Below are 23,787 nucleotides of genomic sequence, written 5' to 3'. Positions count from 1 at the left end.
AAAACGTTTTGCAACAGAATTGGCGTAATGAATACACCCCAGGTATGACTAATGACGTTGGCAAGGTAGTGCACACTCACAGCTCCTTTCCGGTGTAGGCAACTACAGTGCGCTCGAGTTCCTGGTTGACTTTGTAAGGCACTTAAAAATATATATATATATTGAATTTCTTTTTTTTAACTATGTGGTCATTGGTAAAGTCATTAATAGTTTTAGAAAATGTAGATGGGACCCAGTTAACTTCACCGAGGACGCCACCGGGATTAATGTTTGCGTTCAAGACTTCCCAACTTTATCGTGTACAGAGCGCGAAACCAGATTTAATTTATCGAGACAGATAAACCATAATCATCCAAACACGTTATAGATGCAGATGGTCTAAAAGTGGAGGTATAGAAAACAAATCTGTGATTTTGGCAATCTCTAAAGGAAGGATAATTAATTTGGTGAAGTAATACTGCTTAACTTGATTTAGACGGTGAACACGTAGCCTAGAACTTTCGCGTTGTCGGAATGAAATTTATTTACACACCTCTGCTGCTTAAAATAGCACTGCATAGACCGGTCATTGGTTTTGGTTATAGGTTGTGTACCGCGGGCAACCGAAAGAGACGACAGCTACTGGTGTAAGGTACATCTTTCGATATTGTATTGGAATAGAATAGGCTGCTGTTGTCTTAAAGTTCATAATGATAGGTACAAGCGAGCAGTGAAACGAATGGCGGGGAGAACGTGAAAGTTTGCGAGACTTGTTTTTTTTGCTTTGACAGTTTGCGAAATGTACTGACAGCGTGGTTCAAGGTCGACGTGTAGGCGGCTGTGGGTTGCAACTGTAAACACACAGCTCTGTGCTAAAATAGCCAACACGTTGAGCAAAACATCCACACTATAATATTAAAGCGCACTGAGGCAAAGCAAAAATCGAGGCTCTTAAGCGGCAAGCTAGTGAGAGCAGATAACTGAATTAGCCTAAACAGCCAAGTATTATCATTTTTTAAATATATAAGTGAGCTAAAAGTGAAGCCAGCTTTTGAAAACCCAGTTCTGACTTGGAAAAACATATTTGAATGTCACTGCCAGCAAGTGCAATTATACAGAATGTAATTCTAAGATTAGATATCCAACCATTCTCTACACCATGATCAAAGTTTAGAATGCATTTAGTTAAGGCTGCAGCAAAGAATCTTTTCTGCTTTATTCCAACAGAATATTGAAGATCATTCTGTGGACATCAGGGCATTTTCTAGCCCTCCCGTCTACTATGTCCTCCAGAGGCAAAGGTGAGGAGTGTCTGGTGTGCGGGGGTGACCTGCATGGTAACCAACGGCGATGGCTCTTTGGGCGTCAGAACAAGAAAGATGGTCAGCCTCAGACCCCATCAGACTCGCTGGGCAGAGGAAGTCTCTCCAGGTCTTCTCAAAGCAGCCCCTGGGGTGAGGTGTGTGTGTGTGTGCGCGCGCGTGCACTTCTCTGCGTGTGTGCGTGTGTGTCCTAATGTTTTCTTTTCCCACTTTGCAGGTAGCACCATGTCCCTTGGCTCCACGACGTCTCTCTCGTCCCTTTCCTCACCTTCTAAAGCGATGGACCTTCTCTCTGTGCTGACACACATACTAGGCCAGTCTGTATCACGGGGCAATGGGCGGGGAGAGTTCTTGTGTGGCAAATGCGTTTCAGTTCTAGAGCGGGTTTTCAAGTTTGACTCGGTCATTTCCAGAGTGAGGGTCTTATCCTCTGAGAGGCTTCAGAAGTTGACCCAGGAGAGGGACAAGGTCAGGCAGTGGGTACGCAGCGCTTACCGCCAGCGACACCCTCAGGATTTCAGGATGAGGTGCAGCACTAGTGAGGAGGATGGTGAGGGAATGGGAGACCGAGAGGGTTACATTGAAATGTTGAAGGAGAACATGGCCCTGTCAGAGTATGAGTGCTGGTCTGAGAAATGGGACGCATGTCCATACTTCAGGAGAACGGGGAAAAGATGCACAATGGGGAAAAATTGTGAGGGATGTGATTCTCTGAGGGTGTCCGACTCCGCCTACGAGTCAGTTTGTGGGGTTCCCCGCCGCCTACCCTTGCAACCCTTTTCCCCCTTGGCCCTATCGCGGGATAAGTCGCAGAGCATGCCTCTTCATTGGTCGAGAGTGCCGTCGCTAAGCTCTTGCTCAGCGTCATTGGCTGGATCCGCTCTCTCCTTACGAGCGTCCTCTCGCACTGAGTCCATCCAATCGCTGGACTCGCTGGGTTGCCGTGATCCATTTGATTTTCCAGATTTGTCACTCCTGGTCCTCAGAGAGTTGAAAGGTATTGAAGGAAAGCCTGTCAGTTCACCTTCGGGGAGTAAGATTCCCGTTTTGGGAAAGAGGGAAGGGCGATATTCAGGAGAGGTAGGTGAGACATCCTCCCCTGAGGTAACAAGGGTGCTGAATTTTGGAGAGCGGGAGAATAGAGGAGAGGGAGTAGATGGAGAGACCAATGATGTTCTGACTGAATTGAGGGACGATTTTATTCCACTTCACAGAGAGGTGAGTTTTCTCTTACATTCTATCAAAATCCACCATGCCAAATAATGATAGGAAGTGATTATGAGTAGGGCTAGGATTTTTTTCCCTGACAACAACACTTTGGATTCCCATAGCCTATAAATGAGCTCTTTCACTGGTCAGGAAAATATCTCTGCCCTAAATGAGTATTTTCCAACTGGTTGCCTTGCCTGTGGTCTGTAGATCACTCCGTCTATCACGGAGTGTAAGTATTTACTTAGTGGTCTGTAATATGTCATCTAGTATCTATAATGTCTGGAGCCAGTGCAAAGGTCCAACTCTGAATATTCTCTTACTTATAAATACAGGAGTAGGACTTCAACAGAATTAAGTGACAACGTATGTCTTTCACGAAATGCCGTTTTCTTATTTAATTTCAGAGCAATACAGGTCGAGTGCACCTTGCAGTCAGACAGTTGAGAGGACAGCTTGATCAAGCCATGACACGCATTAAGACCCTAGAAACTGAGCTTAAACACGGGACCAAAACCAAACCACAAACTAATGTCAGTGGACCAGAGGATTGGCTTAAGGTAAGCACTGAGTAGTTTATTGAATTGACATTGATTCCCCCAAGTTTAGACATTTTCAGCTGGATTCCTAGACACAAATGAAGCATAGTCAGGGACTAAAAAAGCATTCTCAATGGAGATTCTCCAATGAAAGCGCTTTTTTTTTTACCAGGACTAGACTGTGTCTGGGAAACTGGTCCATAGTATTTATAGTAACTCAATTGAGAAAGAAAACAGTATAAATTGGGGAGCGGAATTGAAGGGTCATGATAATTTGGTTGCGCACATACAAGTACAACTGAGTTTGACACTCCCTGTCATGGTAATTGACTGCTGACATTTTATACAAGATAAACAGGTATAGGCCTAGTCAGCCGGTGCACACCAATATAATGGCCTGAACATAGTGTTCCTAACATACTTTCTCTTCATGTACTTGCGCGCGCGAAATGTCTTTAAACCATGCTTGTGTTGACTAAGCACAAATAAAGCATTATGCGAGGAATGATGGGTGTGTTAGAGTTTGGTTTCTGGACGAGGGGGGGAGTCCGCTTAATGCAGGTGCACTCATATAACCACACATGCATCTCCCTGGAATCTTCCCCAACTAGTGGAGTTTGCCCTGCAGCTCAGGATGGCTTTTCATAAAGAGATCATTATAACATGCTGCTCAGCTGCTGAGTGGCGTCTCTTATCCTTATCTCCTTACAGTAGACTGAAGTTATCCAACCATGCGCCTACCTATGGTTATAGCATGTCTAGGCCTCACCCCTAGCCGTTAAGGCATCTTACCTAAACTGATTCTCATTTCATGAGATTCACGTCTGAGATTCAGGTCTGGCTTGAGTTCCGGTTTTTGGGATATTTTAGGAAGCCCTATTAGCAAGTTCAGTCTGGGAATGGGAGCTGTAAATCCACGAAGAGCTTTGACGATTAAGAGCACCACAGCCAGCTCTACACAAGGAAATATTTTAATTTGCCTGGAATCTGGCATTAGCTCCACCCAATCCTAGAAAAATTAAGTCAATCATTGGGATTAAGTATTTGTGTGCTCTGTATGAGGTTTTACAGTATATCAAGCTTTTGTGGTGGGGAACTTTCACACTTGGCACTTGCAGGGCAGATGTATAGGCTTATACTGTATGTTCTAAATTTATTACAATAATACAAACTGATTGCCTGCATTCTATGAAAGCATCAACTGTAATATAGTGGCATATCACCCACAAGACACTGGCTTCAAAATGGAGAGGTCTGCTGCTCTAGCCTGGTCCCAGATATGTTTGTGCTGTCTTGGCAACGCCTGTGGTCATTGTCATCAGTTTGAAAGACAACACAAACTGATCTAGTACCAGGCTAGTCTGCTCTTCTATCGCTGCAACAATGCTAGCCCCGTGTTGACTTGACATCCTTGTTCTAAGTGCTGTGTATGGTGTGATTATGGCTTTTTCAGTTTCCGCAGAAGGACGGGGGAAACTTGCTACTGCAGAGTTTGGGGCATTTGTTGCACAGCAGAGACCGAGTTATCCAGGTGAGTGATTCATAGTGATTCTATGAGGGGAGACAATGCAGTCATGCCGAAAACACAGGGATCCACTTCACTCAGGAATGAGACAGTGGCTGAGGTAGTGGAATGTTACCATCACAACATGAACACCCCAAGCTCTTAAACTCCCAGACCTAACTTAAGATATAGTGGTTTTAGCAGATAGGAATCAATTTTCATCACAATACCCAAACAAATGTCTTTCTCTACTAAAGTTTGTATGAGTGAGCAAACTTCCTCAGCTTAACATACTGACTGTTAGCCAAATGGGTAAATCAAATTGGGTTAATATAGAGTACCAGTCAAAAATTTACACACCTACTCATTCCAGGGTTTTTAGTTATTTTTACTATTTTCTAAATTGTAGAATAGTAGTGAAGACAACACAACTATGAAATAACACATATGGAATCATGTGGTAACCAAAAAAGTATAGCCATCCTTTGCCTTGATGACAGCTTTGTACACTCTTGGAATTCTCTCAACCAGCTTCATGGTGTAGTCACCTGGAATGCATTTAAATTAACAGGTGTGCCTTGTTAAATTTCAAGAACTTTAAGTTTCTTCAAGTGCAGTCACAAAAACCATCAAGCGTTATGATTAAAGTGGCTCTCATGAGGACCGCCACAGGAAAGGAAGACCCAGAGTTACCTCTGCTGCAGAGGATAAGTTCATTAGTTACCAGCCTCAGAAATATGCAATTACCTACCTCAGATTGCAGCCCAAATAAATGCTTCAGAGTTCAAGACACATCCTCAACATCAACTGTTCAGAGGAGACTGTGTGAATCAGGCCTTCATGGTCAAATTGCTGCATAGAAACCACTACTAAAGGACATCAGTAATAATAAGACTTGCCTGGGCCAAGAAACACGGGCAATTGATATTTGACTGGTGAAAATCTATCCTTTGGTCTGATGAGTCCAAATTTGAGATTTTTGGTTCCAACCGCTGTGTCTTTGTGAGACGCAGAGTAGGTGGACGGATTATCTCCGCATATGTGGTCAGTGGTGGAAAAAGTACCCTATTGTCATACTTGAGTAGAAGTATAGATGCCTTAATAGAAAGTTAAAGTGAAAGTCACCCAGTAAAATTGTACTTGAGTAAAAGCCTAAAAGTATTTGGTTTTAAATATACAGTTGAAGTCGAATTTTACATACACCTCAGCCAAATACATTTAAACTCAGTTTTTCACAATTCCTGACATTTAATCCTAGAACAAATTCCTTGTCTTAAGTCAGTTAGGATCACCGCTTTATTTTAAGAATGTGAAATGTCAGAATAATAGTAGAGAGAATGATTTATTTAAGCTTTTATTTCTTTCATCACATTCCCAGTGGGTCATAAGTTTACATACACTCATAGTATTTGCTAGCGTTGCCTTTAAATTGTTTAACTTGGGTCAAACGTTTGGGTAGCCTTCCACAAGCTTCCCATAATAAGTTGGGTGAATTTTGGCCCATTCCTCCTGACAGAGCTGGTGTAACGGAGTCAGGTTTGTAGGCCTCCTTGCTCGCACACGCTTTTTCAGTTCTGCCCAAAGATTTTCTATAGGAATGAGGTCAGGGCTTTGTGATGGCCACTCCAATACCTTGCCTTTGTTGTCCTTAAGCCATTTTGCCACAACTTTGGAAGTATGCTTGGGGTCATTGTCCATTTGGAAGACCCATTTGTGACCAAGCTTTAACTTCCTGACTGATGTCTTGATGTTGCTTCAATATATCCACATAATTTTCTTTCCTCATAATGCCATCTTATTTGTAAGGTGCACCAGTCCCTCCTGCAGCAAAGCACCCCCACAACGTGATGCTGCCATCCCCGTGCTTCACGTTTGGGATGGGGTTCTTTGGCTTGCAATCCTCCCCCCTTTTCCTTCAAACATAATGATGGTCATTGTGGCCAAACAGTTCTATTTTTCTTTCATCAGACCATAGGACATTTCTCCAAAAAGTACGATCTTTGTCCCCATGTGCAGTTGCAAACCGTAGTCTGGCTTTTTTATGCCGGTTTTGGAGCAGTTGCTTCTTCCTTGCTGAGTGGCCTTTCAGGTTATGTCGATATAGGACTCATTTTACTATGGATATAGATACTATTGTATCTGTTTCCTCCAGCATCTTCACAAGGTCCTTTGCTGTTGTTCTGGGATTGATTTGCACTTTTCGCAACAAAGTACGTTCATCTCTAGGAGACATAACGCTTCTCCTTCCTGAGCGGTATGATGGCTGCGTGGTCCCATAGTGTTTATACTATTGTTTGTACAGATGAACATGGCACCTTCAGGCATTTGGAAATTGCTCCCAAGGATGAACCAGACTTGTGGAGGTCTACAATAATTTTTTCTGAAGTCTTGGTGGATTTCTTTTGATTTTCCCATGATGTCAAGCAAAGAGGCACGGAGTTTGAAGGTAGGCCTTGAAATACATCCACAGGTACGACTCCAATTGACTCAGTCTAATTGACATCATTTATCAGAAGCTTCTAAAGCCTTGACATCATTTTCTGGAAATTTCCAAGCTGTTTAAAGGCACAATCAATTTAGTGTATGTAAACTTCTGACCCACTGGAATTGTGATACAGTGAATTATAAGTGAAATAATCTGTCTGTAAACAATTGTTGGAAAAATTACTTGTCATGCACAAAGTACATGTCTTAACCGACTTGCCAAAACTATAGTTTGTTAACGAGAAATTTGTGGAGTGGTTGAAAAATGAGTTTTAATGACTCCAACCTAAATGTATTTAAACTTCCGACTTCAACTGTACTTAACTATCACAAAGTACATGTTATTGTTAAAATATACTTAAGTATCAAAAGTAGAAGTAAAAGTAGAAATCATTTAAAATTCCTTATAGTAAGCAAATTTACAGATAGCCAGGTGCACACTCCAACACTCAGACACTTACAAAAGATGCATTTGTGTTTAGTGAGTCCGCTAGACCATAGGCAGTAGGGACGGCCACGTGTTATCTTGATAAGTGCATGAATTCACAATTTTCCTGTCCTTTTAACCATTCAAATTTAACGAGTACTTTGGGTTGTCAGGGAAAATGTATGGCGTTAAAAATAACATATTTCCTTTAGGAATGTAGTGAAGTAAAATTGTCAAGAATATAAATGGTAAAGTACAGACCCCAAAAAACTACTTAAGTAAAAATTATTTAAAGTACTTTACACCACTGTGTGTGGTTCCCACCGTGAAGCATGGAGGAGGTGGTGTGGGGGTGCTTTGCTGGTGACACTGTCTGTGATTTATTTAGAATTCAAGGCACGCTTAACCAGCATGGCTACCACAGCATTCTGTAGCGATACGCCATCCCATCTGGTTTGCGCTTAGTGGGAGTATCATTTGTTTTTCAACAGGACAATGACCCAAACACACCTCCAGGCTGTGTAAGAGGTATTTTACCTCTTACACAAGAGAAGGAGAGTGATGGAGTGCTGCATCCACAATCACCTGACTTCAACCCAATTCAGATGGTTAGGGATGAGTTGAACCACAGAGTGAAGGAAAAGCAACCATCGAGTGCTCAGCATATGTACGAAACCTCTTCAAGACTTTTGGAAAATAATTCCAGGTGGCTACCTCATGAAGCTGGTTGAGAGAATGCCAAGAGTGTGCAAAGCTGTCAAGGCAAAGGGTGGCTACTTTGAAGAACCTCAAATATAACATATATTTTGATTTGTTTAACTTTTTTTTTTTTGGTTACTACATGATTCATTATGTTATTTCATTGTTTTGATGTCTTCACTATTACTCTACAATGTAGAACATGGTAAAAAATAAAGATAAACCCTCGAATGAGTAGGTGTGTCCAAACTTTTTGACCGGTTCTGTGTGTATTTTTGTCACATTTATTGGTCGTGTTCACAGTTTAGAAGATGTTATAGCGGGTGCAATGAAATGCTTATATTACTAGCTCCTAACAATGCAGTAAAATGTCAAGCAGGTACACAAATAATCCATTAAAAAAAAGAACAAGAAATCTCGAAACAAATCCCATTATCAACCCAAATTGTCCTAACTATGAGGGATTGGGGCAAACCCTGTTTTCTTAACTATCATTGTCTCAATATTTATCATTGAGACATTTGTTTAAATGCAGTTTTTGTATTCTGGTGTAATTGATATCATTTAAATGTAATATTTTTCTTATCACATCAAGTCCTTTTCTGATGCCATCTCTGGGACAAGCCATGTGCTATTCCATGATCAGACATTCATTTCCTGTCTTCCTGTCTGTCTCAGGAGTGCATGTGTCTGATCAGGAAGATGTGTGTTGAGGTGGGGACAGGGACAGACGTGTCTGACAGACTAACACAGGCACTCACTGACAATCTGAAACAAACTCTCTCCGACAATAAGGTGAGGGCTAAGATTGATCCCATTTGATGATGATTTGAATAAGCTATTGGTTTACAATAAAACATTTTAATAACGCCAAATAAACTTGTGTAGACTGTCAAAGCATGGACAATAAAATGTGTGAATAGTTCCTTTTTAAATATGACATTACTTAAGTGATAATGCTAGAGAAGCCGGTGTTGGGAGGATATATTGGCATGGGTGTTGTTGGGCCCGAGACTAAGTTTGTTCTGTTCTGTATCTATGGACGTGACCCAGTCCTTCGTTCTAAATGTTTCATTGCCATACTGGCTGGCCACGGTCTTATCCCTTGCTTGCTAGCTAGCCAACTACGGCTAACTTAGTCGCGCCAAAAAGGTGCAGCCAGAATAACAGCAAAGTATTTGCATTTGTTTACGCTGTCTTCTAGTGACATTTATTTTGATACATCCAAAACAATGAGCTAATGAGATGTGATTTTGCTTGGCATAGAAAATGTGCTCACTTGTCAGGAACTAGCCAACAACACAGCAAAATGTTAGTCTAAAAGAAGGGGTAATGTCTAGATGCTTTTAATAGTGGGAATCAAGTTCATAAATTGCTTGACTGGGCTGATGAGACAGTGGATTGCGCATTCAGATGGAACAGAGTAAATAGGCATTTTAACAAAATAGATTTAGCCGGTGGCAATTTATGGAATAGACACCGATGGTTGAAACCGCATTCCAATCAGCATTTGAGATTAGACCCACCCGTTGTATGGGATATAGAACATTTCTGTACAAGGTTATTTTGCTGATGTCTTGTGTTCTACCACTTCTTTAGCTAGCCCTGGAGGCTCTGCTCTCTGAGGTGAGTGAGAAGGAGAAGAGGACGGAGAGCGAGCTGGAGGCACTGAAGAAGGCTGGGAGAGACCGGGAGAAAGACCTCTCCACACTCAATGCTGTGCTCCAATGTAACCAGGATATCATCAATGTGAGTCTGGTGTTGAAAGCACACACGTGTGATTGCTGTGCTACCAGTGTACGGCAGTTGCTGTAGAACACACACACACACCCTCACGCTATTTCACTTACATCTATTAACTCACATTCATTAACAAAGTTAACATTGCGCTGGATACACTATAGTCACTTAGTCAAAGGTGTTACTAATAATTTCTCACAAGGGCCCTGTTTTTCTTCTAACCCCCAGGAACTGAGAGTGGAGCTGGTTGAGAAGGAGCGAGTGCAGCGGGAGGTGCAGAAGGAGAGGGAAGTGTGGAGACAGCGGGACCAGGCCTTCACAGCAGTCCTACAGGAGAAAGAGTCACTTCTCCTCTGCCTGAAGGAGGCGCTAGAGAGCTCTCAGAAAGACATGCAGGTGAGGGGGGATCACCTCAACATACAGAATCTCCATAGGTTGAATTAAATTAGGTGTGCTGTGGGACTCCTACTCTGAGACCCTTTGTGAATACAGACCCAGATGTCTTGAAAGATAGTGTTTTGATTAATTTGATTATCTATTCGTTTGACCATTCCTGATCTAAATAGAATTGATTCCAGGTATATCTCTTTTTAGTGTGCCCAAAATTGTTTGTCAGGTTCAGTAACCAGTGCTGCATGCACTGACCTCTGTTATTCAAGTTGAAGGTGCTACATGTCGATTCTCACCCATGTGGAAGCTAGGTGAATTGCGACAACACTTAGGCTGAATATAAACAACTCTTTCCCTCTCCCACGCATCCCATTTCCCCGCAATACGGTGGAGAGGTTAGTGCTATCTGACATCAAGGATCCCGGATAGCATGGACCATGGTGGAGGCTATTTTACTTTGTTTCGTCCACCGACTTCAAGCAGTCGTAGATATTTCACTGCGATTTAGATGGTACAATGATTGCCTACACTATTCAGTGCATGTTTTCTTACATAAAATGAAATGGTTTGAAGAGTGTAGATTTTTTGCAACTAGGAAATGACAGAGCGATTTCTACGTTGGCTGCTTGCCACAGTTTGCCATTGTTCCTTGTGCTTGAGTAGGAGATGACTACACCTTTTATAGATACCCATGTAAGAGAGGAGGGGTGCAGTTTTCTAGAGCTGGGCAATAAGGACAAAAATCCATATCACGATAAATGTAAAAAGAAAATGTGATAAATCGGCAATAAATAATTTTTTGGGGTAGATACTAGAGCTGGGCGATAAGGACAAAAAGTCACATTGAGATGAACAACTATTTTGCTCTAACAATAAATAGATTACAATGCAATGTTCCCTCTAAGCTGCCTGTGTGTGCAGCCACACACAGAGACAAGAGATTGAACTTCACTGAGTTCACCCCATTAGTTTGCACTATATAGATCAGTCTTTTTTTCTGTGATCGAATCAACATTATATCAGCCCCTTTTCAATGCAGGAGATGAAAACAAATCTGACTTTGGAAAATTGAGTCTGTGATTTTGTTGTAGGCAGAGACGAAGTGCAACAGAGTAGAATTCTATTGGTGGGTGTAGCCCATCAGCGGTCTTGAGCTTTTCAGTTCAGATCAGACTGCAGAGCCCTGCATCTGCCCATTTGTTGATATTCCTTGCTAGTTAGCAAGTTATTAGCCCAGTTATAGATACGTATAGGTCAGCAATGGGGAGTTACTGCTTCCTACAAGAACACAAAACATGTAGGCTACATTTCAAGCTGTCTTGGTAAATAGCTTATGTCTAAAGGGGTGTTGTTGTATTTTGAACATGAGAAGCGACCTGTGCGACCTGTCAAAATAGGATCCAGAATTATCAGATGTATTTTTGGCTCTTTGTGCATCTACAGTACCAGTCAAAAGTTTGGACACTTACCTATTCCAGGGTTTTTATTTTATTTTTACTATTTTATACATTGCAGAATAATAATGAAGACATCAAAACTATGAAATAACACATGGAATCACGTAGTACCCAGAGATTGAGATTGCCTGCAATGACAACAAGCTCCGTCCGATGATACTGTGACACACTGCCCCAGACCATGACGGACCCTCCACCTCCACTGCCACTGCGAGGACGATCAGCTGTCCACCCTGTCTCCCTGTAGTGCTGTCTTAGGCCTCTCACAGTACAGACATTGCAATATATGGCCACATCCACAGTCCTCATGCCGCCTCGCTGCATGCCTAAGGCACGTTAACGCAGATGAGCAGGGACCCTGGGCATCTTTCCATTGGTGTTTTTCAGAGTCAGTAGAAAGGCCTCTTTAGTGTCCTAAGTTTTCATAACTGTGACCTTAATTGCCTACCGTCTGTAAGCTGTTAGTGTCTTAATGACCGTTCCACAGGTGCATGTTCATTAATTATGGTTCATTGAACAATCGTGGGAAACAGTGTTTAAACCCTTTACAATGAAGATCTGTGAAGTTATTTGGATTTTTACAAATTATCTTTGAAAGACAGGGTCCTGAAAAAGGGACGTTTCTTTTTTTTGCAGAATATATATATTATGAGAATTTTCTTTTTTTTGCTAGCATCTTGGCCTGTATTGCTAGATTGCTAACTCTAAATATGATATTGTTGCTATATAGCCATGTGGGTTAATTGATGGGCCTCAGCTATTTTAAGTATACTGAACAAAAATATAAATGCAACAATTTCAAATATTTTAATAAATTCATTAGGCCCTAATCTATGGATTTCACATGATTGGGAATACAGATATGCATCTGTTTGTCACAGATACCTTAAAGGTAGGGGCGTGGATCACCATTTACCTCATGCAGAGCGACACATCTCCTTCGCGTAGAGCTGATCAGGCTGTTGAATGTGGTCCAGTGGAATGTTGTTTCACTCCTCTTCAATGGCTGTGTGAAGTTGCTGGATATTGGCAGGAACTGGAACACGCTGCTGTACATGTTGATCCAGAGCATCCCAAACTTGCTCAATGGGTGACATGTCTGGTGAGTACACAGGCCATTGAAGAATTTGCTGCTTCCAGGAATTGTGTAACATATCCTTGTGACCTGAGCCCGGGCAGTATCATGCTGAAACATGAAGTGATGGCGGCGCATGAATGGCACAACGATGGCCCTCAGGATCTCATCACGGTATCTCTGTGCATTCAATTTGCCATCAATAAAATGCAATTGTGTTCATATGCCGGAGCTTATTCTTGCCCATACCATAACCCCACCGCCACCATGGGGCACTGTGTTCACAACGTTGACATCAGCAAACCGCTCGCCAACACGTCGCCAAACAAGTGGTGTGCGGTTGTGAGGCCAGTTGGACATACTGCCAAATTCCCTTAAACGACGGCTTATGGTAGAGAAATTAATATTACATTCTCTGGCAACAGTTCTGGTGCAGTCAGCATGCCAATTGCACACTCCCTCAACTTGAGACATCCGTGGCATTGTGTTGTGACAACGGCACATTTTAGTGTGGCCTTTTATTGTCTCCAGCCCAAGGTGCACCTGCGTAATGATCATGCTGTTTAATAGGCTTCTTGATATGCTACACCTGTCAGGTGGATGGATTATCTTGGCAAAGTAGTACTTCTCACTAACAGTGATATAAACAAATTTGTGCACATAATTTGAGAGAAGCTTTTTGTGCATATGGGATCTTCTATTTCAGCTCATGAAACATGGAACCAAGACTTTATATATTGCGTTTATATTTTTGTTCATTATACAACAAGATCTCAGTTTTACTAATTTTGACATCAGATTCTGACGTTTATCCACGTTTCTACAAATTTCAAAGTTGCTCCAAATGTTACATTTCTGTATTGTTCCATTTGTCCTTCCACAATGTGGGGAGAGGGAGGGAGTGGCTCACTCACACAGCAGCCGACAGCGAAACAGGGACAGGCAGATACTTTTAAAGCGGGAATCAACATAATATATAGGCTACTACTGTTAACCAAATAATAGTTTTAGAACAATCTACAGGAATGTTGTATAGCAAAATCATAGTATTACCGACGTAAGCTTTTGTTGTCAAATAGAAAGTCTGCATTTTAGAATGCGAATTTTGTATTGGCCCAAACTATTGTGAAACACTATCATTCCACTACTACTGCAGCTATTATATGGACTTTTTTTAAAAATTACATTGCAAAAATTCTACATGTAGCTCTTTTGACTCGCTTCAGACTTTCCTCCTCATAACTTATTTTATTTTCCCCCAGGCACTGTCGGACTCTGTGATTAGCCAAGGGGTGTCAGGAGGCGGGGCTGAGGGGGCTCTGGCCTCTCAGCTGAAGGAGAAGGAGAGCCTAGTGATAGCCTGGCTACAGGACAGAGAGGAGCACAGCGCCACCATGTGCCAGGAGTTCTCCAAGCTCACCACCGCCCTGCAGGACTATCAGGGCATAGTGCAGGTGAGTGCAAACGATGATAGGAGAGTGGATGCTTTCACCAATCCCTGTCTTTCATATCAGTGAAGGGGAAGCTATGTAAGACTAGTAAGGGGCTCCCTCTATATACTGAGATGTGCTGTGTCTTCCATTGTCTTTTACACAATTCAGGTCATCTTCAGTGAGGTATCTAAAATATCAAGCCTATAATATAGTTTGGTCGTTAGAACCCATACCTTTCCTCTCTTCCCATCTTTCCCACTGCCTTCTCAAGGAGCAACAGCAGAATCATAGTCAGGCGGTGTCTTCACTGTCAAAGCAACTCAACGACACACTCAACGACCTGAGGGAGAGAGGGAAGGAGAACAAGGAGGCACAGCGAGCCTGGCGGAGCGAAAAGGATGACAAAGAGAGGGAGGAGAGGAAATTGAGGGAGAGCCTGGAGAAGAGAGACAAACTCATTGAGGTATGTCCGTACATGACCTTAGAAAAGCACTAAAGATCGGACCAAATTAACACTGAATATTTTTGATTTGTTAACTTGTTTTATTTAGCAAGTTCTCCTGGATTCCGAAGAACGGGATCATCTACTCAAAGAACTTCAACAGAACCTGCTGAACAAATTTGAACCCATGATTGCTGTCAAACACACATTATGAAAGAGATGAACAAGATAGTGAAAGAGCAAAAAACATAGAACCATGAAGGTACAATGCACATTTTATATAGATGAGTTGCATGAACCAACACTTTATTGCACCACAGGTAGTGGGGCGGCAGGGTTGCCTAGTGGTTAGAGCGTTGGACTAGCAATCGAAAGGTTGCAAGTTCAAATCCTCGAGCTGACAAGGTACAAATCTGTCGTTCTGCCCCTGAACGAGGCATTTGTTCCTAACTGACCTGCCTAGTGAAATAAAGGTAAAATAAAAAACTACTAATTACAATTCTATGTAGGCCCATTGAAAAGGTTGTGTTTTGCGCATTTGCACTAGTTGCATCTTACCTTGGCAGGCAAGCCTTGGTTTTTGTGTTAAAACAATTTTATGGCCTTTACAAAACTCTTGACTGGATATTTGTCAATAATGATGATGTTATTGCTCCGTTTTGGCATCATTCATATTTGTATATTCATATTGACTGATTTAATTGATGAAGTATGCTAGTAGTTAATGTCTGACATGGACCAAAGTATATTTTGAATTTGCTTAAAGGGTACTCTGGCAATGAAATGTATCAATACAGACAGATCAAATCATTTCATTGCCTGAGAGTACCATTTATGCAAATTCAAAATACACTTGTGTCCATGTCAGACATTGATTAACTAGTAGCATGGGACATGGGGAAATGTATGATGAGATTTGTTAATGTGTCCTTCAGGGCATAGTGTAGTGCAGCCTTCTTGATAAGTGCTATCAGAAGGGGGATTATTATTGTGTTGAATTTGGACAGTTTTGAGGTTGCAGTTTCCCAAAAGCTTTCTTTATTGGTGTCATACTGTAAGTTCTGTGATTTAATTTTTTTCCCCCTCAGTGTCTTTGTCTGAATGGGCTATTTCTGTTCATACTGCCATTTTCATTTGACACATTAGCTACATCATACTGCTTGTTATTGTGATTGTCATAAAGGGGTTTACACTTTTTACTCCAAAATATTTATTTGTACTTTTTGGCAGGTTTAATTTTACTACAGAATGGTTTGGTACATTTATTTTGGGAAAAGGTTTCTAATTTTATGTCTGCCATGTTTTCATTTTTTAAAGTCTTTGTGAGATTGAGAAATAAACCTCTCTCTATATGATCGAAATTATTGAATCCAGTCTGTTTTCATTGCATGTACTTTGCTGCTTATGTCATGGATGATCAAAGGGACTTTCATGACCCGTGGGTGTCTCATTTGCTCTGTACTTCACACTTGGAATATGATCCCCAGTAAACGGTCATGGCTAGAAGGGATCCAGCATTTGTCAGAATGTACTTTTTGTAGGTGGTTTAGGAGAACTTACGCAGCAGGTTAGGATAATTAACGTGTTGAGAATTAGGTTGGGGTTAGCAAGAAATATTTTTGGGCTCGTAAATTTGACAAAAGCTGGATCCCATCTCGACATGACCTCAGTCAACCCCACAACTGACTAACCTCTTGTCCAATCACAAGCAGGACCATGGTTTCTGGTTACTTGGGAACGGTTGTTTTGGAGATAGTATTTCAACACTAGTTTATTTGGCCCTCGGGGGTTGAGGTGAACTTGTTGTACTTTAGTAGCCTAATCTAAAGAGACCTGGTAATTAATAAACTCAGCAAAAAAAGAAGCGTCCCTTTTTCAGGACCCTGTCTTTCAAAGATAATTTGTAAAAATCCAAATAACTTCACAGATCTAGATTGTAAAGGGTTTAAACACTGTTTCCCATGCTTGTTCAATGAACCATAAACAATTAATGAACATGCACCTGTGGAACGGTCGTTAAGACACTAACAGCTTAGACGGTAGGCAATTAAGGTCACAGTTATGAAAACTTAGGAAACTAAAGAGGCCTTTCTACTGACTCTGAAAAACACCAAAAGAAAGATGCCCAGGGTCCTTGCTCATCTGCGTGAACATGCCTTAGGCATGCTGCAAGGAGGCATGAGGACTGCAGATGTGGCCAGGGAAATAAATTGCAATGTCCGTACTGTGAGACGCCTAAGACGGGGAGACAGGACGGACAGCTGATCGTCCTCGCAGTGGCAGACCACGTGTAACAACACCTGCAGAGGATTGGTACATCCGAACATCACACCTGCGGCACAGGTACAGGATGGCAACAACAACTGCCCGAGTTACACCAGGAACGCACAATCCCTCCATCAGTGCTCAGACTGTCCGCAATAGGCTGAGAGGCTGGACTGAGGGCTTGTAGGCCTGCTGTAAGGCAGGTCCTCACCAGACATCACCAGCAACAACGTCGCCTATGTCCACAAACCCACCGTCGCTAGACCAGACAGGACTGGCAAAAAGTGCTCTTCACTGACGAGTTGCGGTTGTCTCACCAGGGGTGATGGTCGGATTCGCGTTTATCGTCGAAGGAATGATTGTTACACCAAGGCCTGTACACTAGAGCGGGATCGATTTGGAGGTGGAGGGTCCGTCATGGTCTGGGGCAGTGTGTCACAGCATCATCGGACTGAGCTTGTCATTGCAGGCAATCTCAACGCTGTGTGTTACAGGGAAGACATCCTCCTCCCTCAATTGGTACCCTTCCTGCAGGCTCATCCTGACATGACCCTCCAGCATGACAATGCCACCAGCCATACTGCTCGTTCTGTGCGTGATTTCCTGCAAGACAGGAATGTCAGTGTTCTGTCATGGCCAGCGAAGAGCCCGGATCTCAATCCCATTGAGCATGTCTGGGACCTGTTGGATCGGAGGGTGAGGGCTAGGGCCAATCCCCCCCAGAAATGTCCGGGAACTTGCAGGTGCCTTGGTGGAAGAGTGTGGTAACATCTCACAGCAAGAACTGGCAAATCTGGTGCAGTCCATGAGGAGGAGATGCACTGCAGTACTTAATGCAGCTGGTGGCCACACCAGATACTGACTGTTACTTTTGATTTTGACCGCCCCTTTGTTCAGGTACACATTATTCCATTTATGTTAGTCACATGTCTGTGGAACTTGTTCAGTTTGTCTCAGTTGTTGAATCTTATGTTCATACAAATATTTACACATGTTAAGTTTGCTGAAAATAAACGCAGTTGACAGTGAGAGGACGTTTCTTTTTTTGCTGAGTTTAAATGTAAAAAAAAAGACTTGAGTAAATAAATGCCTGTTCAGTCAGTTCCCCTCTCTGTGGCAATAGGACCGCAGTCTTGGCGAGATGATACGGTGCACTCTATACGACGAGCGGAACACTTGGTCCGGCAAACCGACGCAGGACGGTCAGGGTCTATCAGATGTGTGCGGAGCAGTAGCGCCACCGCGTTTACCCCCAGGCGCACAGACACAAATGAAGTGGATGGAGGTGGTGACGCTTTGTGTAAGAATAAACTCAGATCCCAAACCACGGGGACAATGGTGAGAGTTTAATATTTGAAAGTTATGATGAATTAAATTAGTAGATAAGGAGTGTGCAGTATGTTCAATCCTGTTGGCTATTCAGTTGAAGTGGAAGTTTACATACACTTAGGTTGGAGTCATTAACTCGTTTTTCAACCACTCCACAAATTTCTTGTTAACAAACTATAGCTTTAGCAAGTCGGTTAGGACATCTACTTTGCGCATGACACAAATGTTCTTGAGCTTCTACCACACACTCGCTCTGGCTCTCTCTCTCTCTGCAGGGAGAGGGGGGAACTCCCTCCCAAGGCCTCATAAAACTACCACAGCCTATTGACCCCTTCACTCCAGATGCTATGTCAATAGCGTACTGTACTAATGTAACACAGTGTATGGCACTGCATTGACGTCACCTTGTCCCATATAGTGCCTATTGTGGTTACACTTTGTCAGTGATTCACCTAGTTTTTGTCTTACACTACATGGTGACAGTGTAGTTACGTAATAACCATTCATTTATTTATTCTGGATTTATTTAAACCAGCAGCTGTAGGCTTACCATTTGCTAATTAGTCCCACAAGTTGCCCATTTCTGCTATACACTCTTAGCGGATACTAGGCAAATATCAGCTGAAACAGGTCTGTAAAATAAAGAATTACCCACATCTAAGTAGGTTCTGGAGTCTACCACTCTGGCTGTGAACCAATCACAGCTGCTACGAGAGAACATCAGGCAGATGATTGGCAATGACATCACCAGGCAAAATGCTGCCCACGGTACTGTCAATGAAGCTCTGGTGAAGAAAATAGCTGAGACAGTCACTTTGAAGGTACAGCATGGGACATACGATAGTATTTAACGTTTAAAAGTCACAATAGTAAAACTCATTCTCTCGCAAAGCAAAATTTCACAATTATTTCTTCAGCCTCCAGGCAGGCCATTTTCCACTAACAGAGGCAGCTGAACTGTGTTAGTCACAGCCATGACAGAGCACTGGTCAGTATGTGAGTGGAACCATCTGTAGGCTTTGTCATGGATAAGATACAGATGGTGTCTGTATCTGTCCTTATTTGGTAAAGAAAGAGCCACTAATGTCGGTGTAATAATGTTGTAGTGGGTGACTTCACTACTCCACCCCTCAACCCCTATCTTCTTATGTTGTCATGTGTTTTCCAGGGCCCTGAGTACAGTGGGGATATACTTTCCAGAGAGAAACTGAACAGGCCTATAGTAAACGTTTACCACAGACACCCTGGGACCCAGTTACCTGAGGCTGCTCATCTCATACAGGTAACTAACGGTCTTCCTCTAAAACCGAACATGATTGACACTCTTTCTCTTATATTATGTACTTGGCCATTTTACTGTAGTAGACTCAAATTTCTGTGCAAGTCTTCCATTGACATCAATGCATGATTTATGCAATTGTCGAGTTAAGTGCTTGTTCTCATGCTAGAATTCAGCCCTCTGAGTCTTGTGTTTTTCTCTCAGGGTAGTTCTGTGTTGAGATGTTGCCTGCTGTCCTCTAAAGAGGAGCTCTCCAGGCTGCAGGGCACATGTCTGCAGCTGGTGGACAACCTGCACGGCAAGAGGGCCGCAGAGCAGGTGGACTCTGCTGTGGTCAGGCTGCTGTGGTCAGGCTGCTGCGGTCAGGCTGCTGCGGTCAGGCTGCTGCGGTCAGGCTGCGGCGGCAGCTGGTCGACAGACGAGCAATGCCCACTTTCCTCCAACAGGGGTCGTACTAAACTCATTATGTAGTGCATGACTCAATTCATCTTTCTTCAATGTTTCCTCTCTCCTTGGTTCCTTCTCAAAAATGCATTGGAGGAGATCAGAGGGAATAAATATATAAGGTTCCTCCCCTCTGATCTTCTCCTTCAATGCATTTTGAGAAGTAGATGAGGAGAGGAATCAAGGAAAGAGAAGAGCCCGTCTATAGTTGTATACAAACGGCATGTGTGTTTTATCCTGGATATGAAGTGAAAGCGGGACCAATGTGCTGATGATTAGGAAGGTATGTTTAACCTAGTCATGTGTGGCATCCCAACTCTCAATTAACCACATTTCTGCATTACACCATTAACGTGTACTTGAAATAAACATAAACAGTATTTCTCTGCGAACTCAGCCCCATTGCTTATTGTTTGGGAGTCCCTTAGAGCAGAAATGTGCATGGGTTTCATTGGCCTGTACTTGATCTCCTTGTCATACTGCCATTTTGTACAGCTTGGCATCTATAATGTGAATTGAATATGTTCAGCGTAGACTGCATTAGAATCACAATCAGTGTACTGTTTATGTTCAACTTCACCTGTGAATAAATGTATACTGTTATAAAGTCCAGTCTCCATCGCCCCCTCCTCTTCAGTCCGAGTCATAAGACTGCAAGTCACTTGACAGTCCTCCCTCTAAACTTCATGTGTTTCATTAAGAAATGAGGGATGATTCAATAAGCCTCTTCTTTATTGAGTGGTTACAGAATCACTGTATAAAGGCCCTCTATACACAGCAAAGCAGTACTGTAGATACCAGAAATATATTTGTGTATCTTCCTTGCAATACACACTATTTAACTGAATACTCAAATAGTTTGTTTCTACTTTAGTATTTATGCAGATTCCAGTGCAAACTTTAGTCAGCCATGGTGGAGGAGTGACTTCAGTCTTATCACTGGGCGGCTAATGTCCTAATTGAATCAGATGTGTTGGGGTGGGGAGATGTTTGGAGATATTTAAGGTAGTATCAAGGAAAACGAGAGGCCATCTTCAGATCTGTGCAGCCGATGCATGAAGCGAGAGAAGACTAAAAGTACTGGCATAATACCATAAGTTTGCACAGGCGCATCCCCAGAAAGGACGACATCAACACATTTTACTGGATAAGAGAAGGTTGCAAAAAGTAATTGTATTTTTTAGAGGATCATTTATCTAGACTAACTAGATAACGAGCAGACCGAAAGGTCTTGAGGAGCTGGGAAAGCAGTCAAATCAAAGGGAATACAGGATATTGTCTTTGTTTTGGAGAGAGACAACAAAAAACAAGTGATGTCGCAGCTTCTATGCCGTCTGCTTTTACTGTGTCTGGTACCATCTGTGGGTAAGCGGAAGAGAAAGGAGTTAGAAATGGAATACTTATATCGCAATGTATCATATACTGTGTTTGTGTGTGCATGTGTGTTTATGGGAGAAGCTAATTGCTTAATTGGTCTTTAGCTTTGTACATTGACTTGTGCATTATTACATTAACAGCATTGTTTAAGCCCCTCCCACCCATTTCCCTCAACTGTCCATCATAAGACTTCAGCTTCTTCCTCTGATAACCTTCACTGCCAATATTACCGATTAAAAATCTCTACTATCCTTCAGTCCCTGCGCCAAACTTTAGTTTTACTTTGTACTTAGTGTAATCAATATCTTTCTCTTTCAGTTCCTCTGTTTTGCTTCACCTGTGTCTTCCCTGCCATCTCCCCACTGGACTGTATCAAGTTCCCTCAGAAGTGTCCTCCAGGTCAGCTATGTCTGTCCAGCAAAGCTGTGGGGAAGCGCGGTGAGAGCTCCTTAAGTTACATACATTGTGTGTGTGTGTGTGTGCCCGCATGTTTGTGATTGAGTGTGTACAAATAACACCATTAATGTAACGCTAACTCGGTCATAAACACCTTTAATCTACAGGAGCGTTCAGTGTGACACTGTATGAGAAGAGCTGTGTCCTCTCCGCCCTGTGTGGCCTGACTGGTGAGAAGTACGCCATGGGCCTCAACTTCACCTTTACCAATGAATGCTGTTCTACCCACCTGTGTAATGGAGCTGCAGCCCCCTCTGCCCTCTACTGGACTGGCTCTGCACTCTCTCTCCTCTCATTCACTCTCTCACTGTGATTTACCCACCTTTAAAGATAATGCTACTGTCGCTAAATACATAAGGAAAACATGACCACGTTCAGATGCCTAGCTTCGCCGAAACCTTTCAGATATAAATGTGATGAACAGAGCTGGCATGATTCCTTGTTGTAATTGTTGGAGGCATGTTTGTTATAATGTACATGCCATATTTCTGTCTGTTCCAAAACATTGTATTCTGCTGAACATGGCCCAGGTGTTTAACCCAATAAATGTGTGCTTTCTGTACATGAAATATGGACAGAGGAGATATTTTCCATTGAACTGACCATTTTCCAGAGATGAGCAAAGCACACACATGGTGTTTGCTCAAGTAATGTAAAATAATGTGCTTAACACTTTCTTTTACATCTAGGCATAGAATTAACAATATCCCACATTTATCTGTCATAAGAGTTGAAAATGAGAGCTAACAACGTACAGTGAGGGAAAAAAGTATTTGATCCCCTGCTAATTTTGTACGTTTGCCCACTGACAAAGAAATGATCAGTCTATAATTTTAATGGTAGGTTTATTTGAACAGTGAGAGACAGAATAACAACAAAAAAATCCAGAAAAACGCATGTCAAAAATGTTATAAAATGTTTTGTATTTTAATGAGGGAAATAAGTATTTGACCCCCTCTGCAAAACATGACTTAGTACTTGGTGGCAAAACCCTTGTTGGCAATCACAGAGGTCAGACGTTTCTTGTAGTTGGCCACCAGGTTTGCACACATCTCAGGAGGGATTTTGTCCCACTCCTCTTTGCAGATCTTCTCCAAGTCATTAAGGTTTCGAGGCTGACGTTTGGCAACTCGAACCTTCAGCTCCCTCCACAGATTTTCTATGGGATTAAGGTCTGGAGACTGGCTAGGCCACTCCAGGACCTTAATGTGCTTCTTCTTGAGCCACTCCTTTGTTGACTTGGCCGTGTGTTTTGGGTCATTGTCATGCTGGAATACCCATCCACGACCCATTTTCAATGCCCTGGCTGAGGGAAGGAGGTTCTCACCCAAGAGTTGACGGTACATGGCCCCGTCCATCGTCCCTTTGATGCGGTGAAGTTGTCCTGTCCCCTTGGCAGAAAACACCCCCAAAACATAATGTTTCCACCTCCATGTTTGACAGTGGAGATTGTGTTCTTGGGGTCATAGGCAGCATTCATCCTCCTCCAAACACAGTGAGTTGAGTTGATGCCAAAGAGCTCCATTTTGGGCTCATCTGACCACAACACTTTCACACAGTTGTCCTCTGAATCATTCAGATGTTCATTGGCAAACTTCCTACAGGTGTTCCTATATGTGCTTTCTTGAGCAGGGGGACCTTGCGGGCACTGCAGGATTTCAGTCCTTCACATTTACATTTTAGTAGACACTCTTATCCAGAGCGACTTAGAGTAGTGAATGCATACATTCCATACATTTTTTTCCATACTGGTCCCCCATGGGAATCGAACCCACAACCCTGGCATTGCAAACACCATGCTCTACCAACTGAGCCACACGGCGTAGTGTGTTACCAATTGTTTTCTTGGTGACTATGGTTCCAGCCGCCTTGAGACCATTGACAAGATCCTCCCGTGTAGTTCTGGGCTGATTCCTCACCGTTCTCATGATCATTGC

General features: G+C 42.6%; 3 protein-coding genes across 6 annotated transcripts; all 3 read left to right on the top strand.

Annotated features, from left to right (window-relative positions):
- Positions 1–37: 37 nt before the first annotated feature.
- Positions 38–16,061, top strand: LOC115177606 (uncharacterized). Of its 4 annotated transcripts, none has more exons than XM_029738512.1 (11): positions 38–133; positions 1,207–1,433; positions 1,519–2,519; positions 2,918–3,070; positions 4,503–4,580; positions 8,842–8,958; positions 9,763–9,912; positions 10,132–10,299; positions 14,088–14,279; positions 14,530–14,721; positions 14,810–16,061. In XM_029738512.1, the coding sequence occupies exons 2-11, from the start codon at positions 1,262–1,264 to the stop codon at positions 14,912–14,914; spliced, it is 2,328 nt and encodes a 775-aa protein (XP_029594372.1). In that variant the 5' UTR covers positions 38–133; positions 1,207–1,261; the 3' UTR covers positions 14,915–16,061. The 4 variants fall into 4 exon arrangements, with proteins under 4 accessions (XP_029594372.1, XP_029594381.1, XP_029594390.1 ...); XM_029738521.1 differs by lacking the exon at positions 38–133 and adding an exon at positions 242–631; XM_029738530.1 differs by lacking the exon at positions 38–133 and adding an exon at positions 898–1,100.
- A 2,434-nt stretch (positions 16,062–18,495) lies between these two features.
- On the top strand, positions 18,496–20,069 carry LOC115164942 (coiled-coil domain-containing protein 105-like). Its single transcript, XM_029717873.1, has 2 exons — positions 18,496–19,576; positions 19,778–20,069. The coding sequence occupies exons 1-2, from the start codon at positions 19,442–19,444 to the stop codon at positions 20,042–20,044; spliced, it is 402 nt and encodes a 133-aa protein (XP_029573733.1). The 5' UTR covers positions 18,496–19,441; the 3' UTR covers positions 20,045–20,069.
- Positions 20,070–20,853: 784 nt separating this feature from the next.
- On the top strand, positions 20,854–22,425 carry LOC115164932 (sperm acrosome membrane-associated protein 4). The gene is made up of 3 exons (XM_029717862.1): positions 20,854–21,382; positions 21,713–21,832; positions 21,958–22,425. The coding sequence occupies exons 1-3, from the start codon at positions 21,331–21,333 to the stop codon at positions 22,161–22,163; spliced, it is 378 nt and encodes a 125-aa protein (XP_029573722.1). The 5' UTR covers positions 20,854–21,330; the 3' UTR covers positions 22,164–22,425.
- Positions 22,426–23,787: the final 1,362 nt, after the last annotated feature.

This window comes from Salmo trutta, chromosome 3 (genome assembly GCF_901001165.1).
Source record: "Salmo trutta chromosome 3, fSalTru1.1, whole genome shotgun sequence".
Taxonomy (NCBI): domain Eukaryota; kingdom Metazoa; phylum Chordata; class Actinopteri; order Salmoniformes; family Salmonidae; genus Salmo; species Salmo trutta.
Note: the sequence above shows the minus strand (reverse complement) of the source record. Positions and strands in the feature narration are given on the sequence as shown.